The 23,138-nt window shown below is 39.1% G+C and overlaps 1 protein-coding gene across 1 annotated transcript in view; it reads right to left on the bottom strand.

Moving 5' to 3' along the window:
* Nucleotides 1-23,138, bottom strand: part of map3k22 (mitogen-activated protein kinase kinase kinase 22) — a 129,764-nt gene that overhangs the window by 50,714 nt on the left and 55,912 nt on the right. Inside the window, exon 12 of the mRNA XM_079806601.1 lies at nt 21,863-21,934. Coding sequence (XP_079662727.1) covers nt 21,863-21,934 — 72 coding nt within the window. The remainder of the gene's footprint in view (nt 1-21,862; nt 21,935-23,138) is intronic.

The raw sequence follows: 23,138 nt of genomic DNA on the forward strand, positions 1-23,138 counted from the left end.
ATTTAAAAAAATTATCCTGTTTAAATGCATATTGCCTGCCGTGCACAGTTATGCTGATGCCACCGGCGTGGCGGTGCCACCGGCTTGGGCCCGTCATCGCTGCTCGCAGCTTTAATTATTATTATTATTTTATCGACTTCTCGGGCACTTTTGGGGCTCTTACCATGCTCAAAAACTCTTGAAACTTTGCACACGCATCGGAATGCGCGGCCATCAGAGCCGGGCTGAAGCTGGTACCCGGGCGTGGCAGGGGGGCTCGACAGCGCCCCCTAAAGTGGGGTTTGAAAACTCGGTCCATATATCGAACACACTTGCACGTACATGTATGAAACTCGGTACACATATAAACCTCATCGGGCCGAACAACTTTCGTGCTCTAAGTTATGCGTCAGCCCAACAGGAAGTGAGCTACTATGGGTTGTTCGGACAACGCATGCTCTGCAATTTGATATACTCCTCCTAGGCCATTGTTTCAATCAGCACCAAACTCGGTCAGCATTAAGAAAAGATATTGAGGATGCTAAATTGCGAGCGGCTTTTTGATATCTCGAAAAGTCTGGCCGTGGCGAAGCAACGAATTTATGGCGAGAAAAGGGAAACAGGAAGTGTGTTTTAACTTGTGCAAACATTGACTGATTTGGATGAAACTTCAGCTGTGTGTTCGTTGTAAGAGGCCGATCACATGGATATGACTTTTGTGAGTCAAAGTTATAGCGCCACCAACTGGCAGCCGGAAGTGTGTCACTTTCAAAAATGCTTTGAATCACCATCTTATTTGCACCCGATTTATTTCAAACTTCATCAGTATAATGTGAAAACATGACAGATAGAGACGTATGAAATGGATTCCTGAAATTTCAAATACTGTTGCCATGGCAACGTGTCAAAGTTTAATAATCTTTTGGCTGTTCTGAGGCTCTTAGCATGCTTGAAATTGCTTGAAACTGCTTGAAACTCAACACACACATCAGAGATGTCAGTCAGTACACATTGGCAAAGCCTCAGAAACGGGCGGGGATGAGGGGCTCTCTAGCGCCACCTTTTGACAAAAGTGGGGGGGTTAGTTTTATCTTCAGTCACCAAACTCGGTACATATATTGATCTCTTCGAGCCGGACAACTTTCTAATTTACAGTCATTATTTCCGACCAACAGGAAGTCAGATATTTTGGTTTGAAGCTGAATATTTTTATAATTCAGGGTCTGAGTTTTTACGTTCTCCTCGTAGGCGATTTATTCAATATCCACCAAACTCGGTCAACATGAAACAAAGATACTGAAGATGCTAAAATGCGAACTGATTTTGGATATCTCAAACGGTGTTGCCATGCCGAGGGATTAAATAAGGACAAAAAAGGGGAACAGAAATTCTCTCATCTTGTAAAATCATATTTTGATTTCAATTAAATTAAGATTGTATGTTTGGCAATTGAACTTAGATTAATTTTAAAAGACTATACTATTTTTCAGATGAATATATATATATTTTATAAATATTTATTTGAATAATGTATTGTGCCTGTGTGTGCCCTCCCCTCAATGAACACAAGATGGCAGCATTGTGTTAGTTTTGAAACAGGATAAAAAAAAAAACATTCCATCTCTTCAGGGATTTGTGTGTGTGTGTGTGTGTGTGTGTGTGTGTGTGTGTGTGTGTGTGTGTGTGTGTGTGTGTGTGTGTGTGTGTGTGTGTGTGTGTGTGTGTGTGTGTGTGTGTGTGTGTGTGTGTGTGTGTGTGTGTGTGTGTGTGTGTGTGTGTGTGTGTGTGTGTGTGTGTGTGTGTGTGTGTGTGTGTGGGGACTGGTAATCCCTGATGTTGGGTGCTGCCCCTTTAAGGACGTTGTTCCGGTGAGCGCAAGTGATGTGATCGTGCAGGAAGAAGTGCAGGGAAAAACAAACTGAACTTAGAGAACTGAGTGAGAAAGCCATGTTGATCTCAAATGAAGATTTGAACATTTAACAATTCCAGCTAAAACTATTATCTTACATTATATTCCCAGCGTGGTGAGAAGTGTTATGTTGTTTAAGTGTTGTGATGGTTTGTGTATCACTATGAAGATCGCTATTTGCGATTAGCGCCTAAACGCCTAATGTTATATATTTGTTTTGTTTTAGACATTTACAGTTTGTATTGCCTGTAAAATATGTTGCATTTAGTTAAACAAAGTTTAATGCTTAGTACACAAAGCTGATGTTACAATGTTTTAGAAACGTATTTGGTGATGTGAACATTACTAGATAATAATTGTGAATTGTTTTGTGTTTGCAGTTTGACCACACACGCACACACACAAATGTGCACAAATACTCAACTAAAGTAAACTACAATAACAACGACCAAATGTGTACTGTGTGAGTTCTGCACAAGAGGAATACAAGTAAAAAAAAAAAAAAAAAATTCCAAATTAATGTTATCATTTCATGGGTAACACCTACGTTATGGGGACAAAATGTCCCCATAAAGATGGCAATATCCGAAATCCTCATCCTTGTGGGGACATTTTTAGGTCCCCATGAGGAAAACATCTTATAAATCAGACTAAGTGATGTTTTTTGAAAATGTAAAAATGCAGAATGTCTCCCTTGATGGGTAGGTTTAGGGGCAGGGGCAGTGAAGGGGGATAGAATATACGGTATGTACGGTATTAAAACCATTACGCCTATGGAAGGTCCCCATAAAACATGAAAACCCAACGTGTGTGTGTGTGTGTGTGTGGACACCAACTGGCAGCAGGAAGTGTGTCACTTTCAAAAATGCTTTAATTCACTGTCTAGCTTTAAAAACATACTAAATAATGTTTTATTCAAAATGTAAAAATGCAGAATGTTTTCTGTGATGGTAGGTTTAGGAGTAGGGGTAGTGTAGGGGATAGAATGTACAGTTTGTACAGTATAAAAACCATTAAGTCTATGCAATGTCCTCTGCCTTTCCTTCCCCTCCCCCCCTCACTCTCACTTTCTCACTGTGTGAGTGTGTGAGTGTGTGTGTGTGTGTGTGTGTGTGTGTGTGTGTGTGTGTGTGTGTGTGTGTGTGAGAGACTTTCTCTCTTGATGATGTTTATTTACCTCTTGAACCTGGATGAATTTAAAATGAATATACTATTTTTCAGATCAATATATTTATTTATTTAAAATAATTCATCTATATACCACTCTCTGAATGTCCTCCCCTCAATGAACAGAAAATGGCAGCATTGTGTTAGTTTTGAAGCAGGATAAAAAAAACCTTGTCTGTCTGTCTGTCTGTCTGTCTGTCTGTCTGTCTGTCTGTCTCTCTCTCTCTCTCTCTCTCTCTCTCTCTCTCTCTCTCTCTCTCTCTCTCTGTGTGTGTGGAGGGGGATGGCTGGATATCCGTTGCCTGCAGCATACAACAGCATTCTGGCATTCTGATGGAGTAAAGTTTAACTCATACATTTGTAGGCATAAATGTGGTGTATTCAGATTACTTTGATATAGTTATTTTACATTTATTTGTAAATAAATAAATTTTACATATTTGAAAGTAATCTATTTCATCCTATGACATTAAAAATCATCTACATTTAAATGACATCATGGGTGTGGCTTGTGGTGATAGTGGCATCAGCTGCTGCGGTAAATGTGACACATTCGAGCGATTAAAAAAAATTATCCTGTTTAAATGCATATTGCCTGCCATGCACAGTTAAGCTGATGCCACCGGGGTGGCGGTGCCACCGGCTTGGGCCCGTCATCGCTGCTCGCAGCTTTAATTATTATTATTATTATTATTTTATCGACTTCTCGGGCACTTTTGGGGCCCTTACCATGCTCAAAAACTCTTGAAACTTTGCACACACATCGGAATGCGCGGCCATCAGAGCCGGGCTGAAGCTGGTACCCGGGCGTGGCAGGGGGGCTCGACAGCGCCCCCTAAAGTGGGGTCTGAAAACTTGGTCTATATATCAAACACACTTGCACGTACATGTATGAAACTCGGTACACATATAGACCTCATCGGGCCAAACAACTTTCGTGCTCTAAGTTACGTGTCAGCCCAACAGGAAGTGAGCTAATATGGGTTGTTCTGAAAACACATGCTCTGGAATTTAATATACTCCTCCGAGGCCATTGTTTCAATCAGTGCCAAACTCGGTCAGCATGAAGTCAAGACACAGAGGATGCTAAATTGCGAACGGATTTTTGATATCTTAAACGGTTTGGCCGTGGCGAAGCAACAAATTTATGGCGAGAAAAGGTAAACAGGAAGTGTGTAATAACTTGTGCAAACATTGACTGATTTGGATGAAACTTCAGCTGTGTGTTCGTTGTAAGAGGCCGATCACATGGATATGACTTTTGTGAGTCAAAGTTATAGCGCCACCAACTGGCAGCAGGAAGTGTGTCACTTTCAAAAATGCTTTGAATCACCATCTTATTTTCACACGATTGACTTCAAACTTCATCAGTATAATGTGAAAACATGACAGATAGAGACATATGAATGAATTCCTGATATTTCAAATAATGCTGCCATGGCAACATGTCAAAGTTTAATAATGTTTTTGACTGTTTGTGTGCCCTCCCCTCTATCACCAAAAGGGGGCAGTGTTGTATTATTTTTGAAACTCCCTTTCTCTCTCTCTCTCTCTCTGTGCTTGCTTATGTGATTTATGAGGACACAAATGTGTATGATGACATGGCTATTGGTATTACAACGTAGTGGTTAATGTGGACATGAACTATGACACTATATCACTACAGAACTCATTTTCTAAATCACATTTGAGTTACAATTCTTATCATCTGACAGCCGTGATTTCATGTACTCATTCAGACAGAACTCTTTTTTTAAAACAGAGGAGTGTGAGTGTGTTTTCTATACATGTGCTTTACAGAAGGTCATGTGCTGTGTTTGCAAAGATCACTTTTGACACATTTGTCTTTAAATTCATTATTTACTGACATAGTTCAAATTTATTTTTAAAAAAAATTCACATTATTTTCTACAAGTGTCTGTTTATAAGTGTCTTTTTTTCACAGAAAGTTTTTGTTTGAACGTGAATATTTGTATAATTCAGGGTCTGAGTTTTTACGTTCTCCTCGTAGGTGATTTATTCAATCTCCACCAAACTCGGTCAACGTGAAACGGAAGCTTAACGCATTAAAAATATTTAACGCAAATAACACAGCGTCCGTTTTTATATCCATTTTTGCTTAGCGTTACATGATCACGCTCCTATTCATGTACATGCTTCCAAGCGCGACAAGACACAAGAGAGCGCGCTGTATGCCAGTGTCCTGTCTGTGTGTGTGTTAGTGTCCTGTCTGTGTGTGTGTGTGTGTGTCCTGTCTGTGTGTGTGTATGTGTATGTGTATGTGTGTGTGTCAGTGTCCTGTCTGTGTGGATGCGTCTCATGTCAGCTATTCAAGGGACACTGACACACACACACACACACACACACACACACACACACACACACACACACACACACACACACACTCGATGCATAGATAGACTCGCGTCAGTTTCCTGCTCACATCGAGTTCTCTTTTGCCTAGGGTTGCCAACTCTCACGCATTTGGCGTGACACTCACGCTTTCAGGCTCTGTCTCACGCTCTCACGCTGCCCAACTTAATCTCACGCCAAATTGCCAAACCTGCTTTTGATATTAAACAATGTCTAAGCTTTTACATTTTTTAAAGTTTTAATGCGAAATTCAAACAATAAATAGCGTTTTGGCGCTAATATGGCATAACAGTTAAAGCCAGAGTGTTGAAAAACCATTCGGAGTTGCGACATGCTCTATCATCTCCCGGCGGCGCGCGCAGTCGTGCTTCACAGAAATCTCAATACTTCTAGCGCTGTGTCAATACATTTGAATGGCTTGATACACAACAGCTCCACTTTACAGGGGTTTGCAGCAAGTTTTGGTAAACAGTACAGCATAGTGTGCATTGATTATTACATCAACCATACAGGATCGTTTTATAATGGAGAGTAATGCAACAATGTTAACATTAATGTTAATGTTTTTTATTGTACTTAGCCTTCAGGTATTCCATACTAATTGGTCATACTCATACTAATTGATGGTCAAATGTGACCATACACCTTAACTATTTTTCAATTAAATAAATGTTCTATATTTTAGTTCAATAATATTTATTGAATATTTTGAGGAGATCTTTTGGTACTAAATACTAGTTGTGCAATATTTATTGTCAATAATGACCACTTAAAATATTTTTCTTCTAATATTTGTATTATTTATATTACAATTAGTATAGTAATAAGGTTAAATTAGAGAATTATTTTTCAAAGAGGCAAATTAGAGTCATTTTGTGGAGTCAGCCTGTCATTAATGTTCATCAAAGATCAACGGGAACAGAGAAAATTGTAGCTTTAATGATGATTCATCTATATTTCATTTATTATTTATACAGTTATGGAAGGTTTGATAACTATTACATTTCTGTATAACAGGGAAGGCCATGGGTAAATATAACATTTATTATTTTCATTTATTATTTATTTATTCCATTTATTATCATTTATTATTACTATACTCTCCTTGAAGTTTACTTCCCGCTACTTTTTCCCTCTTCCTCCCAACCGCGCGGCTGCAACTGTCTTCTTCTTCTTCGATAGTAGCCTAAGCCAGTGTTTCCCAACCTTTTTTCAGTCATTTTATCATACGTTACGCTAGGGGTGTAACGGTACAGATTGCTCACGGTTCGGTTTGTATCACGGTTTAAGGTTCACCGTTTCGGTACGGTTCAGTATTTGCTATGTTCAGGGAAAAAAGGACTACTGTCAAATAAAACAAAAGAAAATAATAAGAACAAATCATTTAAATACAAGCAGCAGCACAAATAAATACTATTGAGCAAAGATACTAATAAAATAAACTATGCTTTTCAGGTTTTTCAGGTACGTCTAACATTAGTTTTCAGGTACAGAAATTGATCAAATGTAAAATAACATTGCATATATGACTGTATAAATTAAAGATTAATCCTATTAAACTTACAAAAGTTATTCAATCAAGAGCAGTGAGTGATGCCCTTGTCTTTTGTTTGACATTAAACAGACAGCAGTAAAGGCTACTGCCCCTTTAAGACCTCGGATATGCGTCGTCTTTTCTGGACTGTATAAAGCTTACTTAAGCCATATACAGACTATGTCTGCTAGAATACTCATCAATATGTTGACATACTTTTTGCGTGAGTTTGTCCATTCAAGAGCAAGACTTGAAAGAGAACTCAATATTTGCGCGCTGAGAGACGTGTGCGCGCTCTCGGATGAGTGCACGGAAAATTTTCTCACAGTGCGCGCGACTTCTCATTCGCGTCTTCTGGCACTAAACCAGATAGTTGCGTGTTCTGAGTTAACACAATCAGAACTTAAAAATACGGGATATTTTACGGGAAAATACTAAAACGGGAAGACAGCGGGAAAAGAGCTAAAATACGTGAGAAACCCGGAAAAAACGGGAGGGTTGACAGCTATGGTGTGTGTGTGTGTGTGTGTGTGTGTGTGCGATATGTAGGCTTAGGGGTAGTGTAGGGGGATAGAATGTACAGTTTGTACAGTATACAAACCATTAAGTCTATGGAATGCCATCTGCCTGTCTTTCCCCTTCCCCCTCTCTATCTGTGTGTGTGTGTGTGGGGAGGGGGGGGGGGGTCTCTCTCTCACCCTGTGAGTTTGTGTGTGTCCTTTCTCTCAGTCCTTCCCCTCCCCCTCACTCTCACTCTATCATTGTGTGTGTGTGTGTGTGACTTTCTCTCTTGATCATAATTTAACCCTTTCATATAGGCTATCACAAATAACTATCACTTGAAATAAAAACGTCATGTGATGTGTTTGCCAAGATCACGTATGATGCACATGTCTTTAAATTAATTATTTACTGATATAATATAAATGTATTAAAACATAAATTTCACATGATTTTATAAAAGTGGCTATTTATAATAAACTTCCATAAAATGTAGACACGCATCTTACTCTTACCTGACACTGATATTAAAATCATCTTTGCAGTTTCTGTGATTTGGCTCCATTTATACATTTTTTATTTAAAAAAATTTATTGGACCACCCATATTGAAATTAAAGCATGTTTTATGGTGCATAAGATTGGTGCACAAATGGTAGCTAAGGTAGCTCAAAAACACATGAAGAGAAGTGTTAGAATAAAACAACATCAGCATTCGAATGGTATTCTGAACTCATTCCAATTTGACCTTTGACATAATCTGACATGAAATTCATATAAATTTAATTGATCTCATAGATGTGGCTGTTGTGGTTTGTGGTCATAGCAGCACCAACTGCTGCATGGTGTGTTGCTGCAACTTAATGTGGTGAATTCAGATGACTTTGACATAGTCCTTTTATGTTTTCCCATTTTAAATGCCTATTGCCTGCCGTGCACAGTTAAACTGATGCCACCGGGGTGGCGGTGCCACCGGCTTGGGCCCGTCATCGCTGCTCGCAGCTTTAATTCTTTTTATTTTTTTTTTCGACTTCTCGGGTACTTTTGGGGCACTTAACATGCTCGAAAACTCTTGAAACTTTGCACACACATCGGAATGCGCGGCCATCAGAGCCGGGCTGAAGCTGGTACCCGGGCGTGGCAGGGGGGCTCGACAGCGCCCCCTAAAGTGGGGTCTGAAAACTTGGTCCATATATCAAACACACTTGCACGTACATGTATGAAACTCGGTACACATATAGAACTCATCAGGCCAAACAACTTTCGTGCTCTAAGTTATGCGTCAGCCCTACAGGAAGTGAGCTATTATGGGTTGTTCGGAAAACGCATGCTCTGGAATTTAATATACTCCTCCGAGGCCATTGTTTCGATCATTGCCAAACTCGGTCAGCATGAAGAGAACATATCCAGGATGCTAAATTGCGAGCGGATTTTTGATATCTCAAATGGTTTGGCCGTGGCGAAGCAACGAATTTATGGCGAGAAAAGGGAAACAGGAAGTGTGTTATAACTTGTGCAAACATTGACTGGTTTGGATGAAACTTCAGCTGTGTGTTTGTTGTAAGAAGCCGATCACATGGATATGACTTTTGTGAGTCAAAGTTATAGCGCCACCAACTGGCAGCAGGAAGTGTGTCACTTTCAAAAATGCCTTGAATCATCTTATTTTGACCCGATTTATTTCAAACTTCATCAGTATAATGTGAAAACATGACAGATGGAGACGTATGAAATGGATTCCTGAAATTTCAAATACTGTTGCCATGGCAACGTGTCAAAGTTTAATAATCTTTTGGCTGTTCTGAGGCTCTTAGCATGCTTGAAATTGCTTGAAACTGCTTGAAACTCAACACACACATCAGAGATGTCAGTCAGTACACATGGACAAAGCCTCAGAAACGGGCGGGGATGAGGGGCTCTCTAGTGCCACCTTTTGACAAAAGTGGGGGGGTTAGTTTTATCTTCAGTCACCAAACTCGGTACATATATTGTTCTCTTCGAGCCGGACAACTTTCTAATTTACAGTCATTAGCTCCAACCAACAGGAAGTCAGATATTTTGGTTTGAAGGTGAATATTTATTTAATTCAGGGTCTGAGTTTTTACGTTCTCCTCGTAGGCGATTTATTCAATCTCCACCAAACTCGGTCAACATGAAACAAAGATACTGAAGATGCTAAAATGTGAACGGATATTGGATATCTCAAACGGTGTTGCCATGGCGAGGGATTAAATAAGGACAAAAAAGGGGAACAGAAATTCTCTGTGTCTGCTGCTCTCCCCTCAATGAACACAAGATGGCAGCATTGTATTAGTTTTGAAGCAGGATAAAAAAAAAACTTGTTTCTCTCTCTCTCTCTCTCTCTCTCTCTTGTTTGTGATTTATGAGGACACAAATTTGTATAATGACATGGGTATTACACTGGTATTACAACGTGTATGTGTGTGTGTTTAAAAACATACTAAAACAATGTTTTATTCAAATGTAACCAAATAGCTTTAAAATAATCATACTATTTTTCAGATCAATATATTTATTTTATTTAATATATTTCTTCTGAATATTTATTCTCTGTCTGCCCTCCCCTCACTAAAAGGTAGCAGTGTTGTTATTTTTGAAACTCTCTCTCTCCGTGTGTGTGTGTGTGTGTGTGTGTGTGTGTGTGTGTGTGTGTGTGTGTGTGTGTGTGTGTGTGTGTGTGTGTGTGTGTGTGTGTGTGCTTGTTTATGTGATTTATTAGGGACACAAATTTGTATAATGACATGGGTATTACACTGTTATTACAACGTAGTGGTTAATGAGGACATTTCATGTGTCCACATAATAAAAATATATTTAAAAACATACTAAATAATGTATTATTAAAATGTAACCAAGTAGCTTTAAAAATATACTACAAATTACAATGAAAACATGGTTTATGAGAATATTTCCTGTGTCCCATAAATGAAATAGCTTTAAGGGGTTTGTGTGTCTCTGTGTCTGTGTGTCTGTGTGTGTGTGTGTGTGTGTGTGTGTGTGTGTGTGTGTGTGTGTGTGTGTGTGTGTGTGTGTGTGTGTGTGTGTGTGTGTGTGTGTGTGTGTGTGTGTGCGTGTGTGTGTGTGTGTGTGTGTGTGTGTGTGTTTGTGTGTGTGGCCACCAACTGGCAGCAGGAAGTGGGTCACTTTCAAAAATGCTTTAATTCACTGTCTAGCTTTAAAAACATTCTAAACAATGTTTTATTCAAAATGTAAAAATGCAGAATGTTTTCTGTGATGGTAGGTTTAGGAGTAGGGGTAGTGTAGGGGGATAGAATGTACAGTTTGTACAGTATAAAAACCATTAAGTCTATGTGTGTGTGTGTGTGTGTGTGTGTGTGTGTGTGTGTGTGTGTGTGTGTGTGTGTGTGTGTGTGTGTGTGTGTGTGTGTGTGTGTGTGTGTGTGTGTGTGTGTGTGTGTGTGTGTGTGTGGCCACCAACTGGCAGCAGGAAGTGTGTAACTTTCAAAAATGTTAAATCACTGTCTTGTTTTCCCCCGATTTACTTCAAACTTCATCAGTATAATGACAAAACATGGCAGATATAGACATACGAATGGATTCCTGATATTTTAAATACTTTCTACTTTACAGTCATTAGCTCTGACCAACAGGAAGTCAGATATTTTGGTTTGAACGTGAATATTTGTATAATTCCTCTTAGCATGCTTGAAATTGCTTGAAACTCAACACACACATCAGAGATGTCAGTCAGTGGAAATGGGCAAAGCCTCAGAAATGGGTGTGTTGGAGGGGTGTTTATTACAACATAATCATGGTTTATGAAGACATTTCATGTGTCCCCGTAAATCAAAATAGCTTTAACAGCATACTAAACAATTTTTTAATAAAAATGTAAAAATGCAGAATGTTTTCTGTGATGGTAGGTTTAGGGGTAGTGTGTGTGTGTGTGTGTGTGTGTGTGTGTGTGTGTGTGTGTGTGTGTGTGTGTGTGTGTGTGTGTGTGTGTGTGTGTGTGTGTGTGTGTGTGTGTGTCATAGCTGTCAACATTGAACATTGAAAATAAGGGAGATTTCCCGGAATCCATCCACAAAATAAGGGATTTTTTTACACGATTCTTACCTACAAACTTAAAAAAAAGAGTCTAAAGAGTTTATAACTACACAAAATATTTAGATTTTGGCCGTCAGCGTCCTGATCCATCATTGCACATCATACTCATCTACTATACTCTCCTTGAAGTTTACTTCCCGCTACTTTTTCCCTCTTCCTCCCAACCGCGGCTGCAACTGTCTTCTTCTTCTTCGATAGTAGCCTAAGCCAGTGTTTCCCAACCTTTTTTCAGGCATTTTATCATACGTTACGCTAGGGGTGTAACGGTACAGATTGCTCACGGTTCGGTTTGTATCACAGTTTAAGGTTCACCGTTTCGGTACGGTTCAGTATTTGCTATGTTCAGGGAAAAAAGGACTACTCTCACTCTATCATTGTGTGTGTGTGTGTGTGACTTTCTCTCTTGATCATAATTTAACCCTTTCATATAGGCTATCACAAATAACTATCACTTGAAATAAAAACGTCATGTGATGTGTTTGCCAAGATCACGTATGATGCACATGTCTTTAAATTAATTATTTACTGATATAATATAAATGTATTAAAACATAAATTTCACATGATTTTATAAAAGTGGCTATTTATAATAAACTTCCATAAAATGTAGACACGCATCTTACTCTTACCTGACACTGATATTAAAATCATCTTTGCAGTTTCTGTGATTTGGCTCCATTTATACATTTTTTATTAAAACATTTTTATTGGACCACCCATATTGAAATGAAAGCATGTTTTATGGTGCATAAGATTGGTGCACAAACGGTAGCTAAGGTAGCTCAAAAACACATGAAGAGAAGTGTTAGAATAAAACAGCATCAGCATTCGAATGGTATTCTGAACTCATTCCAATTTGACCTTTGACATAATCTGACATGAAATTCATATAAATTTAATTGATCTCATAGATGTGGCTGTTGTGGTTTGTGGTCATAGCAGCACCAACTGCTGCAGTTAATGTGGTGAATTCAGATGACTTTGACATAGTCCTTTTATGTTTTCCCATTTTAAATGCCCATTGCCTGCCGTGCACAGTTAAACTGATGCCACCGGGGTGGCGGTGCCACCGGCTTGGGCCCGTCATCGCTGCTCGCAGCTTTAATTCTTTGTTTTTTTTATTGTTTTTTTCGACTTCTCGGGTACTTTTGGGGCACTTAACATGCTCGAAAACTCTTGAAACTTCGCACAGGCGTCGGAATGCGCGGCCATCAGAGCCGGGCTGAAGCTGGTACCCGGGCGTGGCAGGGGGGCTCGACAGCGCCCCCTTAAGTGGGGTCTGAAAACTTGGTCCATATATCAAACACACTTGCACGTACATGTATGAAACTTGGTACACATTTAGATCTCATCGGGCCGAACAACTTTCGTGCTCATAGTTATGTGTCAGCCCAACAGGAAGTGAGCTATTATGGGTTGTTCGGAAAACGCATGCTCTGGAATTTAATATACTCCTCCGAGGCCATTGTTTCGATCATTGCCAAACTCGGTCAGCATTAAGTGAACATATTCAGGATGCTAAATTGCGAGCGGATTTTTGATATCTCGAAAAGTCTGGCCGTGGCGATGCAACGAATTTATGGCGAGAAAAGGGAAACAGGAAGTGTGTTTTAACTTGTGCAAACATTGACTGGTTTGGATGAAACTTCAGCTGTGTGGTCGTTGTAAGAGGCCGATCACATGGATATGACTTTTGTGAGTCAAAGTTATAGCGCCACCAACTGGCAGCAGGAAGTGTGTCACTTTCAAAAATGCTTTGAATCACCATCTTATTTTCACCAGATTTATTTCAAACTTCATCAGTATAATGGGAAAACATGACAGATAGAGACGTATGAAATGGATTCCTGAAATTTCAAATACTGTTGCCATGGCAACGTGTCAAAGTTTAATAATCTTTTGGCTGTTTTGAGGCTCTTAGCATGCTTGAAATTGCTTGAAACTGCTTGAAACTCAACACACACATCAGAGATGTCAGTCAGTACACATGGACAAAGCCTCAGAAATGGGCGGGGATGAGGGGCTCTCTAGCGCCACCTTTTGACAAAAGTGGGGGGGTTAGTTTTATCTTCAGTCACCAAACTCGGTACATATATTGTTCTCTTCGAGCCGGACAACTTTCGAATTTACAGTCATTAGCTCCGACCAACAGGTAGTCAGATATTTTGGTTTGAAGATGAATATTTGTGTAATTCAGGGTCTGAGTTTTTACGTTCTTCTCGTAGGCGATTTATTCAATCTCCACCAAACTCGGTCAACATGAAACAAAGATACTGAAGATGCTAAAATGCGAACGGATATTGGATATCTCAAACGGTGTTGCCATGCCGAGGGATTAAATAAGGACAAAAAAGGGGAACAGAAATTCTCTCATATCTTGTAAAATCATATTTTGATTTCAATTAAATTAAGATTGTATGTTTGGCAATTGAACTTAGATTAATTTTAAAAGACTATACTATTTTTCAGATGAATATATATATATTTTATGAATTTTATTTGTATAATGTATTGTGCCTGTGTGTGCCCTCCCCTCAATGAACACAAGATGGCAGCATTGTGTTAGTTTTGAAACAGGATAAAAAAAAAAAAACATTCCATCTCTTCAGGGATTTGTCTGTGTGTGTGTGTGTGTGTGTGTGTGTGTGTGTGTGTGTGTGTGTGTGTGTGTGTGTGTGTGTGTGTGTGTGTGTGTGTGTGTGTGTGTGTGTGTGTGTGTGTGTGTGTGTGTGTGTGTGTGTGTGTGTGTGTGTGTGTGTGTGTGTGTGTGTGGGGGGACTGGTAATCCCTGATGTTGGGTGCTGCCCTTTAAGGACGTTGTTCCGGTGAGCGCAAGTGATGTGATCGTGCAGGAAGAAGTGCAGGGAAAAACAAACTGAACTTAGAGAACTGAGTGAGAAAGCCATGTTGATCTCAAATGAAGATTTGAACATTTAACAATTCCAGCTAAAACTATTATCTTACATTATATTCCCAGCGTGGTGAGAAGTGTTATGTTGTTTAAGTGTTGTGATGGTTTGTGTATCACTATGAAGATCGCTATTTGCGATTAGCGCCTAAACGCCTAATGTTATATATTTGTTTTGTTTTAGACATTTACAGTTTGTATTGCCTGTAAAATATGTTGCATTTAGTTAAACAAAGTTTAATGCTTAGTACACAAAGCTGATGTTACAATGTTTTAGAAACGTATTTGGTGATGTGAACATTACTAGATAATAATTGTGAATTGTTTTGTGTTTGCAGTTTGACCACACACGCACACACATAAATGTGCACAAATACTCAACTAAAGTAAACTACAATAACAACGACCAAATGTGTACTGTGTGAGTTCTGCACAAGAGGAATAAAAGTAAAAAAAAAAAAAAAAATTCCAAATTAATGTTATCATTTCATGGGTAACACCTACGTTATGGGGACAAAATGTCCCCACAAAGATGGCAATATCCGAAATCCTCATCCTTGTGGGGACATTTTTAGGTCCCCATGAGGAAAACATCTTATAAATCAGACTAAGTGATGTTTTTTGAAAATGTAAAAATGCAGAATGTCTCCCTTGATGGGTAGGTTTAGGGGCAGGGGCAGTGTGTGTGTGTGTGTGTGTGTGTGTGTGTGTGTGTGTGTGTGTGTGTGTGTGTGTGTGTGTGTGTGTGTGTGTGTGTGTGTGTGTGTGTGATGGGTAGGTTTAGGGGCAGGGGCAGTGAAGGGGGATAGAATATACGGTATGTACGGTATTAAAACCATTACGCCTATGGAAGGTCCCCATAAAACATGAAAACCCAACGTGTGTGTGTGTGTGTGGGGACACCAACTGGCAGCAGGAAGTGTGTCACTTTCAAAAATGCTTTAATTCACTGTCTAGCTTTAAAAACATACTAAATAATGTTTTATTCAAAATGTAAAAATGCAGAATGTTTTCTGTGATGGTAGGTTTAGGAGTAGGGGTAGTGTAGGGGGATAGAATGTACAGTTTGTACAGTATAAAAACCATTAAGTCTATGCAATGTCCTCTGCCTTTCCTTCCCCTCCCCCCCTCACTCTCACTTTCTCACTGTGTGTGTGTGTGTGTGTGTGTGTGTGTGTGTGTGTGTGTGTGTGTGTGTGTGTGTGTGTGTGTGTGTGTGTGTGTGTGTGTGTGTGTGTGTGTGTGAGAGACTTTCTCTCTTGATGATGTTAATTTACCTCTTGAACCTGGATGAATTTAAAATGAATATACTATTTTTCAGATCAATATATTTATTTATTTAAAATAATTCATCTATATACCACTCTCTGTATGTCCTCCCCTCAATGAACAGAAAATGGCAGCATTGTGTTAGTTTTGAAGCAGGATAAAAAAACCTTGTCTGTCTGTGGCTGGATATCCGTTGCCTGCAGCATACAACAGCATTCTGATGGTGTAAAGTTTAACTCATACATTTGTAGGCATAAATGTGGTGTATTCAGATTACTTTGATATAGTTATTTTACATTTATTTGTAAATAAATAAATTTTACATATTTGAAAGTGATCTATTTCATCCTATGACATTAAAAATCATCTACATTTAAATGACATCATGGGTGTGGCTTGTGGTGATAGTGGCATCAGCTGCTGCGGTAAATGTGACACATTCGAGCGATTAAAAAAAATTATCTTGTTTAAATGCATATTGCCTGCCATGCACAGTTAAGCTGATGCCACCGGGGTGGCGGTGCCACCGGCTTGGGCCCGTCATCGCTGCTCGCAGCTTTAATTTTTTTTTTTTTTCGACTTCTCGGGTACTTTTGGGGCACTTAACATGCTCGAAAACTCTTGAAACTTCGCACGGGCGTCGGAATGCGCGGCCATCAGAGCCGGGCTGAAGCTGGTACCCGGGCGTGGCAGGGGGGCTCGACAGCGCCCCCTAAAGTGGGGTCTGAAAACTTGGTCCATATATCAAACACACTTGCACGTACATGTATGAAACTCGGTACACATATAGATCTCATCAGGCCGAACAACTTTCGTGCTCTAAGTTATGCGTCAGCCCTACAGGAAGTGAGCTATTATGGGTTGTTCGGAAAACGCATGCTCTGGAATTTAATATACTCCTCCGAGGCCATTGTTTCGATCATTGCCAAACTCGGTCAGCATGAAGAGAACATATCCAGGATGCTAAATTGCGAGCGGATTTTTGATATCTCAAATGGTTTGGCCGTGGCGAAGCAACGAATTTATGGCGAGAAAAGGGAAACAGGAAGTGTGTTATAACTTGTGCAAACATTGACTGGTTTGGATGAAACTTCAGCTGTGTGTTTGTTGTAAGAAGCCGATCACATGGATATGACTTTTGTGAGTCAAAGTTATAGCGCCACCAACTGGCAGCAGGAAGTGTGTCACTTTCAAAAATGCTTTGAATCACCATCTTATTTTGACCTGATTTATTTCAAACTTCATCAGTATAATGTGAAAACATGACAGATAGAGACGTATGAAATGGATTCCTGAAATTTCAAATACTGTTGCCATGGCAACGTGTCAAAGTTTAATCATCTTTTGGCTGTTTTGAGGCTCTTAGCATGCTTGAAATTGCTTGAAACTGCTTGAAACTCAACACACACATCAGAGATGTCAGTCAGTACACATGGACAAAGCCTCAGAAACGGGCGGGGATGAGGGGCTCTCTAGCGCCACCTTTTGACAAAAGTGGGGGGGTTAGTTTTATCTTCAGTCACCAAACTCGGTACATATATTGTTCTCTTCGAGCCGGACAACTTTCTAATTTACAGTCATTAGCTCCGACCAACAGGAAGTCAGATATTTTGGTTTGAAGGTGAATATTTATGTAATTCAGGGTCTGAGTTTTTACGTTCTCCTCGTAGGCGATTTATTCAATCTCCACCAAACTCGGTCAACATGAAACAAAGATACGGAAGATGCTAAAATGCGAACGAATATTGGATATCTCAAACGGTGTTGCCATGGCGAGGGATTAAATAAGGACAAAAAAAGGGGAACAGAAATTGTCTCATATCTTGTAAAATAATATTTTGATTTAAATTAAATTAAGATTGTATGTTTGGTAATTGAACTTAGATTAATTTAAAATGACTGTACTATTTTTCAGATGAATATATATATATTTTATAAATATTTCCTTGTATAATGTATTGTGCCCGTGTGTGCTGCCCTTCCCTCAATGAACACAAGATGGCAGCATTGTGTTAGTTTTGAAGCAGGATAAAAAAAAAAACTTGTTTCTCTCTCTCTCTCTCTCTCTCTCTCTCTCTCTCTCTCTCTCTCTCTCTCTCTCTCTCTCTCTCTCTCTCTCTCTCTCTCTCTCTCTCTCTCTCTCTGTGTGTGTGTGTGTGTGTGTGTGTGTGTGTGTGTGTGTGTGTGTGTGTGTGTGTTTGTGTGTTTGTGTGCTTCTGTGATTTCTGAGGACATACATTTGTAGACATTTCATGTGTCCCCGTACATATATTGTTCTCTTCGAGCCGGACAACTTTCTAATTTAACTAATCTAATTTAACTAATTTAAAACTTTCTAATTTTAAATAAAAACGTCATGTGCTGTGTTTGCCAAGATCACGTATGATGCATATGCAGGGTATATGCAGGAATCCTGAAGTAAATTTTAATACCTTTTTAAGACTTTTTTAAGACCTTCTCAAAATATTTAAAGACCTCATCGGCGATGAGAACTACTGTTGAGCAATAAAATAAAAATATTTAATCATAAGCTATAACAAAAATATATATTAAATTAGGTGAGTGGATAGTTAAAAAAAATTGCAATTACAAAAAGTAATTCTTGAAAAAACATCTCTGGACTAATTATCTTATCACCTGACAGCCGTGATTCCATGTACTCATTCAGACAGAACTCTTTTTTAAAACAGAGGAGTGTGAGTGTGTTTTCTATACATGTGCTTTAAGGTCATGTGCTGTGTTTGCAAAGATCACTTTTGACACATTTGTCTTTAAATTCATTATTTACTGGCATAGTTCAAATTTATTTTAAAACAAAATTCACATTGTTTTCTACAAGTGTCTGTTTATAAGTGTCTTTTTTTCACAGAAAGTTTTTGTTTGAACGTGAATATTTGTATAATTCAGGGTCTGAGTTTTTACGTTCTCCTCGTAGGCGATTTATTCAATCCCCACCAAACTCGGTCAACGTGAAACGGAAGCTTAACGCATTAAAAATATTTAACGCAAATAACACAGCGTCCGTTTTTATATCCATTTTTGCTTAGCGTTACATGATCACGCTCCTATTCATGTAAATGCTTCCAAGCGCGACAAGACACAAGAGAGCGCGCTGTATGCCAATGTCCTGTCTGTGTGTGTCTGTGTGTGTGTGTGTGTGTGTGTGTGTCAGTGTCCTGTCTGTGTGTGTGTGTGTGTGTGTGTGTGTGTGTGTGTGTGTGTGTGTGTGCCAGTGTCCTGTCTGTGTGTGTGTGTGTGTGTGTGTGTGTGTGTGTGTGTGTGTGTGTGTGTGTGTGTGTGTGTGTGTGTGTGTGTGTGTGTGTGTGTGTGTGTGTGTGTGTGTGTGTGTGTGTGTGTGTCCTGTCTGTGTGGATGCGTCTCATGTCAGCTAATCAAGGGACACTGACACACACACACACACACACACACACTCGACGCATAGATAGACTCGCGTCAGTTTCCTGCTCACATCGAGTTCTCTTTTGCTCTTGAACAACCAATAACACAGAGGATTTTGAGTATTCTCATATTAGAGTCTTAAATTAGTTAAATAACGTCTTAAATGAACTTAAAGAGTTGTGAGGAAATGAGATGCGCGGGACAGCGCGTGAGACCCGCGGTTGTTCTTAAAGTGACAGTAGCACTGATGATGCCTGTCATTAATGTTCATCAAAGAACAACGGGAACAGAGAAAATTGTAGCTTTAATGATGATTCATCTATATTTCATTTATTATTTATGCAGTTAAGGAAGGTTTGATAACTATTACATTTCTGTATAACAGGTAAGGCCATGGGTAAATATAACATTTATTATTTTCATTTATTATTTATTTATTCCATTTATTATCATTTATTATTACTATACTCTCCTTGAAGTTTACTTCCCGCTACTTTTTCCCTCTTCCTCCCAACCGCGGCTGCAACTGTCTTCTTCTTCTTCGATAGTAGCCTAAGCCAGTGTTTCCCAACCTTTTTTCAGTCATTTTATCATACGTTACGCTAGGGGTGTAACGGTACAGATTGCTCACGGTTCGGTTTGTATCACGGTTTAAGGTTCACCGTTTCGGTACGGTTCAGTATTTGCTATGTTCAGGGAAAAAAGGACTACTGTCAAATAAAACAAAAGAAAATAATAAGAACAAATCATTTAAATACAAGCAGCAGCACAAATAAATACTATTGAGCAAAGATACTAATAAAATAAACTATGCTTTTCAGGTTTTTCAGGTACGTCTAACATTAGTTTTCAGGTACAGAAATTGATCAAATGTAAAATAACATTGCATATATGACTGTATAAATTAAAGATTAATCCTATTAAACTTACAAAAGTTATTCAATCAAGAGCAGTGAGTGATGCCCTTGTCTTTTGTTTGACATTAAACAGACAGCAGTAAAGGCTACTGCCCCTTTAAGACCTCGGATATGCGTTGTCTTTTCTGGACTGTATAAAGCTTACTTAAGCCATATACAGACTATGTCTGCTAGAATACTCATCAATATGTTGACATACTTTTTGCGTGAGTTTGTCCATTCAAGAGCAAGACTTGAAAGAGAACTCAATATTTGCGCGCTGAGAGACGTGTGCGCGCTCTCGGATGAGTGCACGGAAAATTTTCTCACAGTGCGCGCGACTTCTCATTCGCGTCTTCTGGCACTAAACCAGATAGTTGCGTGTTCTGAGTTAACACAATCAGAACGTAAAAATACGGGATATTTTACGGGAAAATACTAAAACGGAAGACAGCGGGAAAAGAGCTAAAATACGTGAGAAACCCGGAAAAAACGGGAGGGTTGACAGCTATGGTGTGTGTGTGTGTGTGTGTGTGTGTGTGTGTGTGTGCGATATGTTGGCTTAGGGGTAGTGTAGGGGGATAGAATGTACAGTTTGTACAGTATACAAACCATTAAGTCTATGGAATGCCATCTGCCTGTCTTTCCCCTTCCCCCTCTCTATCTGTGTGTGTGTGTGGGGGGGGGGGTCTGTGAGCCTGTGAGTTTGTGTGTGTGCCTTTCTCTCAGTCCTTCCCCTCCCCCTCACTCTCACTCTATCGTGTGTGTGTGTGTGTGTGTGTGTGTGTGTGTGTGTGTGTGTGTGTGTGTGTGTGACTTTCTCTCTTGATCATAATTTAACCCTTTCATATAGGCTATCACAAATAACTATCACTTGAAATAAAAACGTCATGTGATGTGTTTGCCAAGATCACGTATGATGCACATGTCTTTAAATTAATTATTTACTGATATAATATAAATGTATTAAAACATAAATTTCACATGATTTTATAAAAGTGGCTATTTATAATAAACTTCCATAAAATGTAGACACGCATCTTACTCTTACCTGACACTGATATTAAAATCATCTTTGCAGTTTCTGTGATTTGGCTCCATTTATACATTTTTTATTAAAAAAAATTTATTGGACCACCCATATTGAAATTAAAGCATGTTTTATGGTGCATAAGATTGGTGCACAAATGGTAGCTAAGGTAGCTCAAAAACACATGAAGAGAAGTGTTAGAATAAAACAACATCAGCATTCGAATGGTATTCTGAACTCATTCCAATTTGACCTTTGACATAATCTGACATGAAATTCATATAAATTTAATTGATCTCATAGATGTGGCTGTTGTGGTTTGTGGTCATAGCAGCACCAACTGCTGCAGTTAATGTGGTGAATTCAGATGACTTTGACATAGTCCTTTTATGTTTTCCCATTTTAAATGCCTATTGCCTGCCGTGCACAGTTAAACTGATGCCACCGGGGTGGCGGTGCCACCGGCTTGGGCCCGTCATCGCTGCTCGCAGCTTTAATAATACTTATTATTATTTTATTCAAGACTTTAAAAAAATAAGACGAAACAAAAAAACGACAGCTGCCGTACAGATTAGAAGTCATTGGAATACAACTCTCTTCAGCATCATAAATCTTAGTTATTCATTCAACTTGATTTACATTTAACCTCTCAGTTAAAACTCAAATATATTTTTTCTAATAAAACGAAATTATAATAATTTATAAATCATTTTAGAATAATTAATGACATACACACAGTCAATGTTTCCCTTTATTATAAATATAACAGTTACACACACATTGTTCTGGTAAAGGGCAGATCTTACCATCACCGTAGTCTTTACTGCGACTGGACACATGGAACTGCCGTGGGAAGGTCCCGTGTTTCCCGTGACGTCCTGCAGGTGGAGCAGTTAGACACAGGCCAGTTACTTGCATGCATTTTCTCCTCGTTCACAGAAAACAGCTAATCTTAATAAGCAAATGAATTAGATTATTTGATATTAAGGTGATATGTAACTACGCGTAAGGTCATTGAATCGAGCAAATCAGCTATCAGATATTGAGGAGTTCTTTATCATACACACACACACACACACACACATCTGGTTCGCTATCTTTGTTGGGAGGGGACTCGCAATAGACGTAATGGTTTTTCTACTGTAGAAACTGTATTTTCTATTCCTTTACTTTAACCCTATCCCTAAACCTACCAATCACAGAAAACTTTACACATTTTTACATTTTCAAAAAAACTCATTTTGTATGATTTATAAGCTTATTTCCACATGGGGACCTCAATTTAGGACCCCACGATGACACGAGTCTCCATGAGTCTGTGTGCATGAACACACATGCACAAAATATGTATATTTACACACACATCTGGCGCTATCTTTGTGGGGACTCTCCATAGACGTAATGGTTTTTTACTGTATTTAAACTGTATATTCTATCCCCTTACACTAACCCTACCCCTAAACCTACCAATCACACAAAACGTTATGCATTTTTAGATTTTTAAAAGAAGTCATTCTGAATGATTTATAAGCTTTTGTACCCATGGGGACCTCAATTTAGGGCCACACAGTGACATGAGTATGTGTGCATTGACGTTGAAGTCATCACCGGGATAGAAAAACTCTTTTAAACAGTAAAAAAAGACAACATAAAAAATGGTTGTGAAAATAATGTCAATTTATGTAAAATATAATATCATGTGGTCATTCTGATTCACCCATTTGTTCTCTAAATGAAGAGACTGAGGAAAGAAAGAGAGAAAGAAAGAAAGAGAGAAAGAAAGAGAGAAAGAACGAAAGGTGACATTAAAAACACCTGCACAAAATGAGTAAGCGGCTATGTGTAAACACAAGCAGGGGCCCTGACTAGATCGCCTGAACATGAGCGCTGCGTTCTGATGCTGTGTGCAATTGAAAGCAGCTGTTGAGACTGCCTCCCCATGTGCTGTTTGCAGCTCGTCTCCCAGGGAGACCCAGTGATTTGCTCTGTTTAGAAGCAGAGTGCAGGGAGGAAAAATCTACTCACAAGACTAAGGGGGAAAAAAGCTTGCTCTCTATGGAGAAATCCTCAGTGTTGAGAATC

This window comes from Gobio gobio, assembly GCF_949357685.1.
Source record: "Gobio gobio genome assembly, chromosome: 23".
Lineage (NCBI taxonomy): Eukaryota > Metazoa > Chordata > Actinopteri > Cypriniformes > Gobionidae > Gobio > Gobio gobio.